This window comes from Taudactylus pleione, unplaced genomic scaffold (genome assembly GCF_031769625.1).
Source record: "Taudactylus pleione unplaced genomic scaffold, aTauple2 ptg001573l, whole genome shotgun sequence".
Taxonomy (NCBI): Eukaryota; Metazoa; Chordata; class Amphibia; order Anura; family Myobatrachidae; genus Taudactylus; species Taudactylus pleione.
This window is the reverse complement of record NW_028285970.1, coordinates 404,484-421,053: the sequence shown is the minus strand read 5'-3', so window position 1 is coordinate 421,053 and position 16,570 is coordinate 404,484. Positions and strand designations below refer to the sequence as shown.

Genomic DNA, 16,570 nt, shown 5'->3' with positions numbered 1-16,570 from the left:
TCCAAACAAACAAAGCATCGCCTGAAGCCTCCACTAGGGCTATTACATGACACTGCACTTTGCATGTCCAGCAAGAGGAGAGGACGGACAGGAAGCTGCTACCATACAGAAAGCAGACAGTGAGAGAGTGTGTAACAGCAGCCGCCCTGATACTAAGCAGCAGCCAGGCAGCGGAGAGACAGCTGGCCACCATGACTAAGCCGTGACGCTGTCGCTGCCATGTTGTAAGACACAGAACGTGCAGTATGACCAAGTCCCTGCGCCACCCCGGGGCACACACTCAGCAGCCTCCGGATTGGCTGTGGCCAGACTGTGTGGGAGGGAACAGAGCTGGTCCCGCCCCCGGCGCTGTATAGACACAACGCTCCCACACACACACACACAGCGGACACTCAGGGGAGCGAGGTGATCATTGCACGCGTGGCGCTGCCGGAGCTGCGGGGACACGGGCGGCTCTCCGTGGCGGCATACCCTGGTGGCTACAGCGGAGGAGTTCACACGGCGGCGGAAGGATATAACGTCACACTCGCTCTTATTACTATCACTATACTCCGCAGACAAAGGAGAGGGCAGAGCGGACCCGTGTGAGGAGGTCGTAACCCGCTGCCCGGCTGCTGCCCGATCATGTAAGCGCTGAGGGAAGGAGGGCATTATGTGACGTGTGTGTGTGCTGGCAGCACGGGGAGCGCCTTATATGGCGACACAGCCTGGCTGAGCGTGGGGGAGGGGGCGCTGAGAGCTCTTCACTACAGACGGGGAAAGAATAACCCCCCGCCCCATGTGGGGCAGCGCTGCTCCGTGGGCCCTTTGTTGCTCTGTGGGCGCTTGTACAGTCACAGTGCTCTTCCCTATGCCAGGGACCTGTGCGCCGCTCCTACCCCCCACCACTTGCCCTCCTGCCCCGTCCAGTGCTGACGGTGGAGAAGACGGGGTGCCTATCTGCCGTACAATGACTCAGTGCTTTAGCATAGGCTTCAGTACAGGCACAGGCCGCGGTTCTTGGGGAGTAAGACACTAGTGGGAGTGGGGCTGTGTGTGGGGGGTAGGGGGGGGGGCTAGGGGAGGGGATAACGACATCTTCAACGCTCCAGCCTCCAGTGCCCGTGTTATTCTCCTGCCCGGGGCTTTCTGTCTCCATGGTGGAGCCGGTTCTGCCTCCTTTGTCTCCAGCCTCAGGCTCCTCCTCCACCTCTTTGTGTCCAGATCCTGCTAGTTCAGGACGTGTGTCCTGTGCCCATATAGTCCCCTCTTCCATCCAGCCCTCACCCCCAACTTGCCCCTCTCATATCTCTATTGTCTCGGTGTTCTCTAATACCCCAGACACACATAAGATGGCTGCGGTAGCTGGTTGGTTTATATGGAGTGTATGATGGGAAAAGCTTGTTACATGTTAGCGATGTATTCTAGATTGCTACTATGGTGCAGAAGTGTTTTGCTATATTGGCTTATGAGCAGCTGGCAACTTCCATTCTGGCATCTATATATGCCTTGTCCTCTTTATCCAGGTTATCCTTAATGTATTCCTTGCTAAATATAACACCACTGAAGTATTTGACAATCGTTTGTCCTAAGGCTACTTGTGTAATCTTCCCTCCTTGTATCCAGGAAACTTGAGTTATTTAGCTGACTCGTGTGCTGCAATCACCTTTTTTGATAAAAAAATACAAAAAATTCTTATCATACTAAACTAACCCAGTTTCCCAGGGGGTTGGCGCATCCCCACTCATGTCCTTATTTTGTGTAACTTGTTCTGCCAGTTCTTTGTATGTCTGTTTAAGGTCAAGGAGGTTGTCCCACAGTTGGGTGACGTCAGTTGCCAGCAAAACAAAGGTAGTTTTTGTTTGTGACTTGTCCAAGTATTTATTATGCAATAAATCAGTACCTGTAGGCACAAACTATTTTCTCTTATTTCCCCTTTTTAACAATGAGTTTCTAAAACACATATGCAAAATTTGGAGATAAAAACATTAAATATTTGCATTGACCCAGATAAATGTAACAAGGGGTTGCACTGAATTGTATCGTTAACCTTTGTACATTGCCACAAATATTGCATTGATTTACATGTGACTTTGTAGGTCTGTGGGAGAGGTAATGTGTAATGCCTGCTCTGTTTATCTTGTGTGTTTCAATATCCCACCATTAAAATAATGGTGACCTCTGTTGGCAATCTGTGGCATAGTTACTTATCCTTGCTGTGTAGGAGTTAGCATCTGAGATATAAATAGCAGCTGATTTCAGAGGCCCCTGTTGACTAGGTTGTGTGTGTCTGAGCCTGCAGATCAGCCAGCCTGTCACATTACAGTCTTGTGACAGGCGGAAGCCCATGTACCCACCCACGTGACCTATGCTTCTGAGAAATATTAAAACAAGAAGGGAGCATGATTTTATTGCGAGCTGTTTTCCACTCTGAGGGTGCACTGACCATGTTGCATGCAAGGTTGCCTTTTGTTATTTTTAGACCATGAACAAGATGCTGGCTTGTTATTAAATAGCTGGCACAATAACTGTTTTTCTCCACGTGGCTTTTGATAGAATATATTGTGTTGGGGGTGAAACCTTTTGTAGATCTTTAGTTTCGGCATGCATTTTTGCTTTAAAGAAATGAAACGTTCTAAATCCGTACTACACACAATTTCTTAATGTTTCTCAGTTGCAAACTTAACTACCTGTTAATGGAGCTTTGAGACAGCAGTTACATAAAGTCAGATATATAATATTAATAAATGTGGTAGTTTTTTTTTTTTTTTTTCTGCCAATAATAGTAAAAGCGAAACTGTGCAGTTAATGAGCACTTTAAACAAACGTGCTCGGCTATTTCTTTTGATTTAATCTGTCCAAATTGCTGAGGTTTATGTAGGTTGTTATAAATAATTTCACAGTTTCTAATTTTTCTTTTTTATTTGTGAGTTATCATATCCACCCTAGGGAGCACTTATGGAAACTGATGGCAAATGTATCATACCTTCTAAAGAGTGGATAAGTTGCCCATAGCAGCCAATCAGTGTCTAACTAGCTTTTATCTAGTACATTCTATAAATGATAGGTAAAACCTGATTAGTTGCTATGGGCAATTTTACTGTTTAGAAGGTTTGATACCATCATTTTCAGGGGAGATATATTTGACTGCCAACATCTGGCTGCTATAAGCAAGTTGTCGCCCCCTCCATGTTATATCAGTTTTCATAAATACTCGACTCCTACTTTGTTGGCTATTTGCATATAGTAGTAGTCCCATTTCTTCCATACCTTAAGTCAGGGATGGGGAACCTCAGACCCCGGGGCCGTATAAGGGCCCGTGGAATCATTTGTTCTGGCCTCTGAGCTTTTTTTCTACTAACCTCACCTGGCTAGCAGGGTGCCTAGTATGGAACTCTGCAACCAGAATCTATGCAGCAGTGCCGCATGGAGCATCCTTAGGACGCTTCAGACTATCACACCGCTTCCCTTACAGCTACCGGGAGCATTTTCAGGATGCTCTGGGCATTGCTGTATTCACCAGTGATTGTGGCCCCGCCCTGTGACACCACACGGAGAAGGCGTGGTCTGCACCTGGCCCGCGAATAATGTTACATATATCAAAATGACCCTCAGCAGAAAAAAGGTTCCCCACCCCTGCCTTAAGTGGTTATAGCCTAGTTCAATCTAGTGGTACTTACAATACAGAGCTAAACCATATACATTTTAGTATTTCATGTATTAACTAGGCCACTTTGCTGAGGAATGGTTTCTTTGGAAGGTGGTACTTCTCTTCCCGTTACTGCAAGGCAGCAAAGAAGTAAGAGTTTGTATAGTTGACTTCAGTTATCTTAACAGAAATGCTTGGTACAAAGTGGTGGTTTCTAACAGGGTCATGGTCCTTTTACATTACCTCAGGTCATAGTAACCTGCTTTGCCCTATATGGTAGCAGTATAGTGAAATAAAGGGGAATCTTGTATGGCAATACACTTTTTCTGCATCATAGTTGTGTTAATAATGTGGGCCTATTTTAAATTTTGTTTTTATTTCAATGGAATCTCATTTAGTTTTTTGCGTGCGTTTCTGAATCGGTCTAGTTAATTGCCCATATATAACAGGATGTCAAGTAACTCCACTGTCAAAGATTAAACGGTTCACCATACAAAGTACTTTTCTTTCAGGGTGCAGTCGGATGTTGGCAAATAAAATGGCATTATGCTTCTTGCTCACTATTGCAATATCTGAGGGTCTTTTTTATCAAAGCTTTAAGAGAGATATATAAAATGAAGTACAATAAAGTTCTAACAAATAAGCTTCTAACATGTATTTTCCAGGCTGTGTTTGAAAAAGGACAGTTGGGAGCTGATTAGTTGATACTTGCGCTCACAATTTTGTCTTCAAGCTTTGTTAAATACTCATGATTGCCCCAAAATGTTCCCTCCAATCCAATGACAGGATTGAATAATTAAGCATGTTTTTAAGGTTAGTCAGCTAATTACTGGCTTGGGCCGTGTGCGAGGTCATCTTCCATCTGTACTGACAGACCCAGTTATGCTGGAAGTGATTCCTTGGCTTTGCTTGAGCAGCTGAAAAGACTGGTTTTGCATACAATATGGATATCCATGCTTGTCGCAAAATAAATCCTTACTCTTGAACGTTTTTGTACTTAAGAAAAAATGCTAACTGTTGTTGATGAGTTCACGTAAAATATATTTGGCATTGTGTATATTTTGTCTCCTGGTAGCCAGTTAATGCGAGCCCTGCGTTGTCTGGTCTATTTGGTATTTTGGTCACAATCCCGACAGCGGAATGCCGGCTAGAGATCTGATAGGCGTCAAAATACTAACGCCTATCATAATCCCAACGCCGAGGACGCCATCGCGAACGAAGGTAAATCCGGGGCGTCCTTAGCATTAGCTGTGGGGGGATTTAGTATTAGGGAGTCGGGTGGGGGGGGAAAGAAAGATTAGAGTTAGGCACCCCCTGGAGGGTTAGGTTTAGGGATCGGTAAGTGGGGGTTAGGGTTATGCACCCCTGGGGGTGGGTTAGGCACTAAGGGGGAGGCTAGGGATAGGCACTGGAGAGGGAGGGTGGGTTAGTAGGGGGGCAGGGGAGGTTAGGGTACTTGCCTGCCCCTGATGGATCTTAATCCCACTGGGCATCCGCTAAACAGCCACAGGAATTTCAATCCCATTCCATAAAAACTTGGGTATTCCTTTGTGACTATGTACCCTTTACTAGCAGCTGAGTGTATGAAATGGTCTTCTGTACTCCCTTAGGGCACGATTCTATTCTATGCGATGTGAATAGCGCCGGGAGATAGCTCCTGGAGCTATTCAATTGTGTGCTGTTTAATTAAAGAATGGCCGTTCTCGCGACTAAATACCCTGTTTAAGGCGTGATAACGGGCATTCCCCGACCTAACTTCCCGGCGCGATGCTGTTTTCCCGGCGGTAAGGGCAGAAAACAGCCTCGCGACGGGACTTTTGTCGGATTTCTGCTCTCATCCCCGGGGGATGCGAGAATCAATCCTAGTCTGATTTGGCAGCGCGGTGTGTTGAATAGCTCCGGGAGCTATCTCCCAGGCTATTCACATCGCATAGAATCGTGCCCTTAGAAATCATAATCTATTTCTTTCAATAGCTTTAAAATAGAACTTCTGCAGAAATGGAAAGTACACTCATGTGGCCCTTGTCACATTTGTATTTGCCGGATGTGCAGCAATTTATATACTTTTATTCTAAAGAACCCACTAAAGTGATTAAAATGGCATCAGATACCAAAGTAGTCAAGTGTCGTGTTTATATATAGGTCATGCAATTGATTTTGGCCACTTTCCATTACTAATGCTGATTCTTTTCTGGTTCTGTTTACAGCATAAAAAGATGGCTCAGGAGACAAACCAGACTCCAGGACCTATGCTGTGCAACACAGGATGTGGCTTTTATGGAAACCCCAGGACAAATGGAATGTGCTCAGTGTGCTATAAAGAACATCTTCAAAGGCAGAACAGTGGCAGAATCAGCCCAATGGGTAAGTTGTCTTCAGTTAGACTGGCAGCCCATGTACTTGAAATTAATAAATTACTGTGGTAGAATTTGTTTTCTGTTGTGCACACATTTATGTGTTTAGTCAGTGTATGAAAAAATGAATTGATACTCAATAGATAACTTATACATAACATAAATAGTTCTTTCCCATTTATACATTTGGTTGTATGGTATTTATGATAATACCACAAAGTGAGACACCAGCCTGAGCTTAATGCCATTTTACATTGGCAAAACTACCAAATCTGGCATTACGGTGTCCGTTATATTGAATGGCAAGCAAAGTTAAAATGTATACCAGAACATGTGTAATTCATTTTTTGTTTGTTACTTATTCATGCCTTATTGATGGAAGTTGGTGCTCTATTCTATCAGGCACACTTCTTTATATCTTTGGTTTCTTCATTAAGATCATTTATCTATGATTGTGATAGGGATAGAATATAAAATGTGCACATGGTCACTAAACTAATGGTGCATACACACGGTCAGATTTCTCCTTCAGATCTGAACGATAATGATTTAAAAATCGTTCAGTCATTCATATCTGAAGGAAAATCTGACATGCCTGGACGATGAACAATGCGCGTTCCCGTTTGTCAGATAACGATATCTGACATCTGATGTGTTTGCAGTCAGACTTGGACGATTCCATTCATTTTAATGCAGTCAAAAATCGTTCAAATCGTTCATCTGACAAATCTGACCGTGTGTATGCTCCATAACTCCTGTATACAGCATCTAATCTCCGTATTGTAGTTTGGGAGAGTAGAAAGTGTATATTCTGCATTTCTAAACTTGTTTTTCTTTCTTTGTTTTTGTAATTGTGAATGTCTCCTATGACAAGTGATGGATTTGTATAGAAACTGCTGCCTTCCAAAACCTAAGCAGACACAATGGTGTTAGTTATTGACATTTTGTTCCTGTTTAACATTCTACAGATGTTGCTCTGTTTTATAATAGAAGCAGTCTTCCTCCTATTTTTTGATCAGGGTGGGATTGGGTTGTTTGGAAGCCATCTTATATTTGTTAATAGTTTACAATGCCTGCCCCTGGTTTGTGTAATTAACAGGTTCTCAAAGTCTGACCTCAGGACCCCAAACAGTACATGTTTCCCAGGTCTCCTCACAGAATCACAAAGGAAATAATTAGCTCCACCTACGGATCTCTTAAAATGTGTTAGCGAGTAGTGAATACACCTGTGCACCTGTTAGGTGACCTGGAAAACGGGACCTGTGTGGGGGTCCTGAGGAGTGAGTTTGAAAACCACTGGTCTAATTTGTGTGTGTGTGTGTGTAGGTAGAGAGAGAGAGAGCTCATCCTGGAAATACACCCGCTCACCAGAAAGTCGACCAAGAAAAATGGCCGAATGGCCTCTCATTCATAAATTCTAAAAATATTAATTTGGCTAAAATACACACATATGCACAATTGCTTACATTTTATAGCATGTCAAGAATCCCACTGCTTGTGAAGGACAGATGTTTTATCCCACCAACACCCTTACAGATGTGAACTCACTGGTGGTAGGCCCCACAGATAGCAGAAGGGAATATCAGTACCCTATGCGTTTCGTCCCATAGATGGGACTTTGTACCCCTAAGAGAATCGAATAACAAAAGTTTTGACAATGGAAGGCAAAAATGTCACCAGTTTTTGTGTAAAAAGGAGATGTTTAGTCACCGTAAGGCCTGCAATCTCCTTCCAAACTTGTGTGGTAATGACTGCTCAGCAGCTGAGTGTATGTGTATATAATATATGGGGTTTTTTTTTAAAAGTACAGATTAACTATTCTAAACAGGCCTATTTAATTCTAAGGGGAAGATTCAATTGTATTTTCCTGCAGCTATTTCTTTTGGGCACAATTCAATTGCTGCTCTGTTTGGACCCGAATAGCTGCACACTTTTCTCACAGCCTCCCGAGTTTTGAGCAGAAATGTATGATAAGTAGGCACTCTGACGCCAAAAGCAGTACTTTAGACTTAAATAGCTGCTTTTTACAGATAAACTGGGCTCTTCTGGGCGCGCACATGCGCTCTGACTGTGCATCTGCTGCTATTCACGCCCAAACGGAGCAACAACTGAATTACTCCATTGGGTTCCCAAAACTGTTTAGATGTTATAAAAATAATTGAATTGCCCCTTAAGTGTTCCATTTAGCATACAGAGTTCCCAGCTTTTGTCTAGTGACAGTTCATAGTGGCTGTAGCCTCTTATTTGGACAAATATACAGTCAGGTGCATAAATATTGGGACATTGACAGAAATTTCATATTTTGGCCTCTATTCACCACCACAATGGCTTTGAAATTAAACAAACAAGATGTACTTTAACTGCAGACTTTCAGATTTAATTTAAGGGTAATTACATCCAAATCAGGTGAACGGTGTAGGAATTACAACGGTTTCTATATGTGCCTCCCACTTTTTAAGGGGCCAAAAGTAATGGGATGATCAACTCAAAAGCTATTTCATGGACAGGTGTGGCCTATTCCCTCATTATTTCATTATCAATTAAGCAGGTAAAAGGTCTGGAGTTGATTCTAGGTGTGACATTTGCATTTGGAATCAGTTGCTGTCGACTCTCAATATGAGATCCAAAGAGCTGTCACTATCAGTGAAGCAAGCCATCATTAGGCTGAAAAATCAAAACAAACCCATCAGAGAGATGGCAAAAACATTAGGTGTGGCCAAATCAACTGTTTGGAACATTGTTAAAAAAGAACGCATCGGAGAGCTCAGCAACACCAAAAGACCCGGAAGATCACGGAAAACAACTGTGGTGGATGACAGAAGAATTATTTCCCTGGTGAAGAAAAACCCTTTCACAACAGTTGGCCAAATCAAGAACACTCTCCAGGAGGTAGGTGTATATGTGTCAAAGTCAACAATCAAGAGAAGACTTCACAAGAGTGAATATAGAGGGTTCGCCACAAGATGCAAACCATTGGTGAGCCACAAAAACAGGAAGACCAGATTAGAGTTTGCCACACATCTACAAAAGCGATTACAATTCTGGAACAACATCCTATGGACAGATGAGACAAAAATCAACTTGTACCAGAGTGATGGGAAGAGAAGAGTATGGAGAAGGAAAGGAACTGCTCATGATCCAAAACATACCACCTAATCAGTGAAGCATGGTAGTGTCATGGCGTGGGCATGGTATGGCTGCCAATGGAACTGGTTCCCTTGTATTTACTGATGATGTGACTGACAAACGTAGCAGAATGAATTCTGAAGTGTTTTGGGCAATATTATATGCTCATATTCAGTCAAATGCTTCAGAACTCATTAGATTTAGGATTGTTTAGTTTGTCCCATTACTTTTGGCCCCTTAAAAAGTGGGAGGCACATATAGAAACCATTGTAATTCCTACACCATTCACCTGATTTGGATGTAATTACCCTCAAATTAAATCTGAAAGTCTGCAGTTAAAGTACATCTTGTTTGTTTAATTTCAAAGCCATTGTGGTGGTGAACAGAGGCCAAAATATGAAAATTCTGTCAATGTCCCAATATTTATTCACCTGACTGTATACTCAAATGTCTTTTGTTGGAATTTAGGTTTTTTTTTCAGGAAAAGAATGGAGAAACTCTTACATTCGATTGTATTTTGAGCAATGTGCTATCAACTGCAATACCCCTTACACCCGAGTGTATTGTATAATAGATTCCGAATATGCCTGTATATAGAACTTTCAATTGACTGTCAAGTTTGTGTTGGCAAGTTATAATTCCTTCTCCTGATTCCTGCATTAGATTTTGTCGTATGCACATAGAACCATTGGCAGTGAAACTGGTTAAACACATAAAATGTAGGGAAATTCTAGCATATGGATTACAAATGTCTAGTGTAAATAGTTAGTGTGACTTTTTCTTCCTTCATTGTGGTAATCCACTTTTAAAAAAACAAAAAAAACTGGATGGCACTCCGGAATAAATATAGACCACTATGTGAAATCCACATAAAGTGGTCTGCGCTTTTCTATATTTATTTATTTATTCCGGAGTGCCATCCAGTTTTTTTTCTACTTGTTTATCGGCAATTCTGACATTGCTTCAGGAGGGACACCTGGACTGTTGTACGCTACTGAGGTGGAGTGCCAGGCATCCAAGTCCTTATTACAAACTAAGTTGTCACACACTATTAACTTGAACACTGTTTACTGTTAATGTACAACACTTCAATATGTAAAAAGAAATACTGTAATATCAGAGTTGTCACTAGGGATCTAATTGGCTGAATGTAGCATATTATGTAATATGATCTGAAAACCACTTCTTGATATGAAAACAAGCTACAGTACTAATCTAAAAACATTTAATCTTAAATAACAAATTATTATTTTTTCTTTTTTTATATGTGGTGTTTTTGATTGCTCCTACCCTCAAATAGTGCCAAATAGCCCCGTTTAACGTACCATGGACTTTGCAAATTAGCCGCGTCAAAACATTAATCCTAATTACCTAGTAAACGAAGTGAATGAAGATGCAAAATTTATGAAATGTTATACAATCTAGGGTAAAAAAGCAAAAGGCAGGCCCAATACAAGTGACCCACGCCGTCCATCATGATTAATATGTGACTTTAGCCCAATTCCTTCACAACAAAAAACCCTAAGTACTTAGCACAATATGCATGGTAAAACGCAAAATGGAGTTAAAAGTATACAGCACAAGTCTCTACCTGTGGGTCTCACCATGTTGCACCAAAAAGGTGTATGTAGAGACATATCTGTACAAATGTTTGGATGCTTGTATCAAGTGATCTACATAAAATAATATAAACACCCCAAACTGTAACACACTAAAATAGTATGCTTATGGTGTATTACTTATGTTCATTTGTGGTGGTGGTGGTGGTGGTCATAATTTCTCTAACCCTGCCCTGATGTGCTCTAGTGTAAATGTCTAATGATGTCACCAGGTTGACACTATTGTTTAGTGTTTGTGCATACATAAGCTAATGACTGTCTTTTGTTTGGAGAGACTCATGGTTTTGTGTTTTACTATAAATGGGGCTAGTGTTCTGGATAGGGTGATACCATTTGAATGCAAAAAGCATGAAATTGTTCATACTAATGCATTGACTAGTATACAAACTATAGACCACATGTATGGCTATATTAATGAGCAAATTGCAAATAAGACCTGTATGAGGAAACTGCTGGTGGGATGTGCTAGTATTGAGTTTAAAAATGAGCATTATTTTTTTTTTTTTTTTTTTTTAATCTAGGAGCAGCCAGTGGTTCAAGTAGTCCTACCGCAGAATCTGCAGCAATACAGAGAGTAGAAACTGCACTAAACAACTGTGAAAGTGATGCTGGCAGCAAATCTGACAAATCAAGGTAAATGGAAACTGCAAGTTCATTCTCCACTGCTACATCCTGGTTAATAATGGCCTCTATGTGCTAGGTAAAACCATCTTGGGTTACCTACAGTGCATTTAGCTATGTTCATGAAATGATTGGAATGGCCAGATCACAGTTTATAGAGTAACTTGATTGGAGTGATGATCCATGTCTTCTGTACTTGCTTTGGCTGTACGTAAATGCTTGTCGAACCCAATATAGTGCAGCCTGCATTCCAAGAGAATGGTGTATTTAAACAAAGAGGGTGCATTAACTATAGAGGTCAATGATCTTTAATGTGTTCCATGACAGAGCACTACTAACTGCACAGCAGGTAAATTTTATATTTTTATAAAACCTAAAAGGCCTTGGTTTACACTGATGTTCTATATTTACATTTGTGGCATTCGTAATTGTGGGGTTTTACTGATTACTTTAATATAGTCTGTACTTTAAATAAAGAAATGCTTTAACATTTTCATCCATTCTAACATATTTCAGCTAGCTACATATGTCAGTGAATTTTAGATATTCTCTATACATTGAATAGCCCTTCTTGCATCGACTTTAACCACTTTGTATATTTGAAAGTAAAATGAGAGTGCAGAGGTAGTGTGTAAGCATTCCAGGTATTCTGTGAAAAGGAATGAATTGTAGGATGGCATTTTCTGTGTTTATAGAAATGTGGCTGCCTTGCCTGTAACTCAGCAAATGACAGAAATGAGCATTTCAAGAGAAGACAATGTGACCTCTCCAAAAACAGAAACCTCAGAGCCAGGTATGTTGTATTTACAATGGGTCTGTCATATCCTACGGTCTTAATTTATCTTTTCAATAAATTGTTTTAAAAGGTACAATATTTTACATTTTTTATATTGTTTTCCTGCATAAGATGAATAGTGGCTGGGTCCGCTGAAATATAAACCAGATATTTAAGGCTGGCTACGCACTAGGACGCTGTCGGCCCTATAAGTCGTTTCCGACCGAATCAGAATGCAGGGTGCATTGTTCCATTATCGTTACAAATAAACAATATGATGGCTCTCTGATTACCCAGTGTCTTAAGTGTCGGTAGAAAAATACACTTTAATAAGAAATCATTGTGTGTAATGTCACAACATTAAGCAATTACATAGAAGTAAGGAACTTGCAATTTAAAACATCGAGTATATTTAATATTACAGCACAGTGTAAAACTTGCCTACTGGAAGGGAAGCTACTCTAGCCATTCAGATACCTTGCATAATAGTAGAAGAACCCGGATGCAGCAGCTCATGATATGCTATTTAAAGCCATGCCCTTGGATTTCTGACTTCTTTACTTCAGGGCCCATAATGGTGTGATCAAGGAGATCACACACTAGAATACTCTGCCATCTGCACACTGCCATCAGAAACCTACATGGGCATGATACCGTACTTTGTAACAACACTCCTACTCTGCTATGCTGATAAGCATCCCATCTATCCCTATACAGTACAATATAACATTTGGTAGTGTGTGGGGGGAAAAAAAAGTTATTCCTGGCATTGTACATGTAAAAAATGAAACCTGTAGAGATCCATAGTGCTGGCTATAATGGGGAACACTAAACAAGATGTCTACTGCTTTAATAGTGTGGTAATTGCGTTGATGGATGTGTATTTGCTGAAAAATGTGGAAACTGCATTTCTTTGATAGCAACATTTTAAGGTTCAGAAGTTTTCTAGAAACTCCCAATGAACCTGCGTCAGTGTATGTTTTACTCATTTCAGTTGTGACTCAGCCAAGCCCATCAGTATCTCAGCCAAGCACATCCCAGAATGAGGAAAAGGCACCAGAGCTCCCAAAACCAAAGAAAAACCGGTGTTTTATGTGCCGGAAGAAGATTGGTCTTACAGGTAATCATTCTATTTATATTTATTCCCTTTTTTTTATATTTAAATATATGGATGCCAATATCTACTGTATTAGTTATTTGTAGTATGGTATGTACAACCAGACGTAAATAGAACATTACTGCTCAACTTGGCAATAGGGGTAATTCCAACTCATTAGTAAATGCAATCATGTTGAATTCTATTGTACAGAAAACAAATGTATCTTTAAACTCTTATAGTTAAAACTGAAAGCAATTATTGATGATTTACTGTTTGTGTCTGATCAGGAAAAGTATGACAATCCTGTTGGGTGTACTCACTAATCACATGTATGTTTTGTTCTGCAGGGTTTGACTGCCGTTGTGGGAATCTGTTTTGTGGACTTCATCGTTACTCTGACAAGCACAACTGCCCTTATGACTATAAAGCAGAGGCTGCAGCAAAAATAAGGAAAGAAAATCCTGTTGTTGTGGCAGAAAAAATTCAAAGAATATAAACTGCAATTTGTGAAGACTGAATTTCCTTTTTTTTTTTCGTTTTTGGTTCTGATTTTAATATATCCTAGGGAAACATTTAAGAGCAGTTGCATGGTCATTTTTTTTTTCTGATGTTATCCAGAGGTGTTTTTTTTTTTTTTTTTTTTCTATTTTAGGATGTTTGAGTGTGTGTTCAGGCTAAATTGGATGAATAGATGATACAGCCCTCTTCCATTTTTTTTTTTTGTGTTCCTGGGTTCTCAGAACATGGACTGATCAGCACTGGCCTACACCCTTTTAATTGAATGCATATCTGACTGGGGGAATTACCTAGTGAATGTGCCAAAATGTAGGCTTAAAATCTGCATGCCTGCAACATATATTGTGCTTGTAGTACAGACGTTGACAAACAAATGACTAGTAACATGCCTGCTAAATTAACCTGTCTTTCCAGAAAGTCTCCTATGTGTGCGCCATAACAAACTGCATCTTTTTCCCTCATTATTCTGAACAGTCAGTGCTGAGTGACCCATATCCTGAGTGCCACTCTTCTTGTACTGTTGGTGTGGAAATATTCTTTTGCATGGTAAAAGGTATGTCCACACAGAGATAATTCAGATGTCTTTCAGGTTTGCCCTTTTACCAATGGTTTTTCCCTCATTGCCTTTAACACTTCATAAGGGTGAGCATTTTCCTGGTATTTGGATTGCCATGTTGAATATATGGCGTTCAGAAGGTTTTGCTGGATATGTTTCAGTGGTTCCAACACTCAGCAGTAATTCAGCTTATTATTTCTGTGAAAGTTTGTTGTATTAGATCAGCTGCTCATTTCTTCTAAGATCCCATTTTGAATTCAGGGAGCTTCAAATGTTGGTTGGAATATCGTACCCTATATTTAATATATTTTAAAGCTCTTGAAATTGCATTGCACATTCTAGCGAGTACCTTAGCTGTGTGGGTACATCTATGCTCCTGCAAGATTTTGATGCATTATCCGTTTCCTTGTGAACCCACTGTGCCTTTTTTGTCTCTGCAGTAGTCTTTGCTTACAGTTAGAGGCAGCCAGGAAATGGTGCCAGGGTGGTTTACAGGTCATCTTGCACATTATCCCAACAATCTATATCCTGATGGAGCCATAGTTGTAATCCTTGGGACAAGGGCTTCATCCTCGGTATTCCGAGTACACCAATTTTACGTAATTCTTCTCTCCCTCCCCTTTAATTTAGTAAGGTAATCTATAAAATGGTTTTGCCCATTAATGGAGGTTTTACAATGTGATTCAATTGCACAGTTTTGCATGAAAACCATACCTTACTTGGCTGCTGTAGATCCATTTTCTTATAAGGTTGATGTGTGTGTAAATGTTTGTTCTTCCATAAGTGCTACCAGGAACCACAATGAGGGCTGCTCACCTCTACTTTTCAATTGTACCTGGGTGTAGGACTGTATTTGTCTTGGTTTTATTGCATGGGCTGCATTATCTACAGCTTTGTACAAAAAACTACTCTAGAAAAGGCAGTAAACTTCACTGATGCTTGTCTGGTAATATCACTTCTGTGTTCTAATGGAAGGTTTGTATGAAACTTGTGTTTTCTTTTTTTTTCTTTTTATTATCCTCTTCCTTTCTTTTTAGACAAAAGTACAATTTTTAGAGTAGTATTGTGGTATTGCCTGTTCTCATCTGTAAATAGTTATGTATGTTCACTCAGTCTCACTTAAAATTTAATTTTGTGTGTTCTGTCCCCAGTTCATTATATTCTTTCTTTCCAAACCTCAGATTTTTGCTTTTAAACCTTTGTATTTCTGTTCTGAGTTACTAGATATGCAAATGTGTACAGATAGTTCATATTTATGTATTGCACATAATCATGCTATTCAGCATTTATGCTATATTGTATTATGTAAATAATAAAAATTATGTACAGAGGGAATCAATTTTGTGCTATTGCCTTGTTTTGTAACATTGCAAATATTCAATGTTGAGGAATATTGTTTTATTGGCATCCTAACTCCTAATCTAGACCAGATAGCAGTGGTGTAACTAGGGTATTTGTAGCCCAAGGCAAGGTTAAAAAAGGCAGCCCCGCCACCCCCACCCCAAAGTGTATGCGCATGCTGAACAAGTGGGTGTTGTCACGTGACATGAGGTGCATGGTCACTGGTAAATGGGGTCGTGGCAACATGACACACCATCGATTCTTGTCACTTGGAACATTCCTTTCCATATGCACCTTAATGCCCCCAGTAGCAGTGCCCCTTATGCAGTGCAAGTGCTGCTTACATATATAGGACAAAGACACAAATAAAAACCACTTACCTGCGCCCGCCGCAGTCTTCCCGGCCCGCTCTGCACTATGGGAGCGACGTCGTGACGTCTGTCCCATCAACCACTGCGGGAGACGGAAGGTGGAGCTCATGAGTGAGCTCCAGCCCAGCTTCGGCCGAGGGCGCAGCAGCCAATGAGTGTCTGATTCTCATTGGCTGCCAAAACAAAAGCACTTGTACTACCCGGCAGGGGTGTTTTGTTACCCTAGATACGCCACTGCTGGATAGTAGACTGAGGGTAAGGAAAGGAACCAGCTCTTGAAAGTTACTTAACTTTCAGGTATGTATGGTGATAGGCAAAATATCTGTCCTCCTACCAGTTACAGTATTACTTGGCCATGCTCTGATCCTCATACACCTAGCCACAATACACCATGCGGCACAAGACGCCTGGAGTGAGTAAGACTTACTAGGAGATGCTGCTGATTAATTTTATATGCAACACTTGTATATCTGTGTGCGACTGAGTCTAAACAAAGCACAACGTAACTTTGTGTGGGAAAAAGCAGTGGCCGCTGCATTATAGCAACTTTGTATACAGTTTCAG

General features: G+C 40.8%; 1 protein-coding gene across 1 annotated transcript; it reads left to right on the top strand.

Moving 5' to 3' along the window:
* The first annotated feature begins 357 nt into the window (after positions 1–357).
* Positions 358–15,633, top strand: ZFAND5 (zinc finger AN1-type containing 5). The gene is made up of 6 exons (XM_088464058.1): positions 358–626; positions 5,836–5,992; positions 11,249–11,360; positions 12,044–12,141; positions 13,118–13,243; positions 13,570–15,633. The coding sequence occupies exons 2-6, from the start codon at positions 5,845–5,847 to the stop codon at positions 13,716–13,718; spliced, it is 633 nt and encodes a 210-aa protein (XP_088320184.1). The 5' UTR covers positions 358–626; positions 5,836–5,844; the 3' UTR covers positions 13,719–15,633.
* Positions 15,634–16,570: the final 937 nt, after the last annotated feature.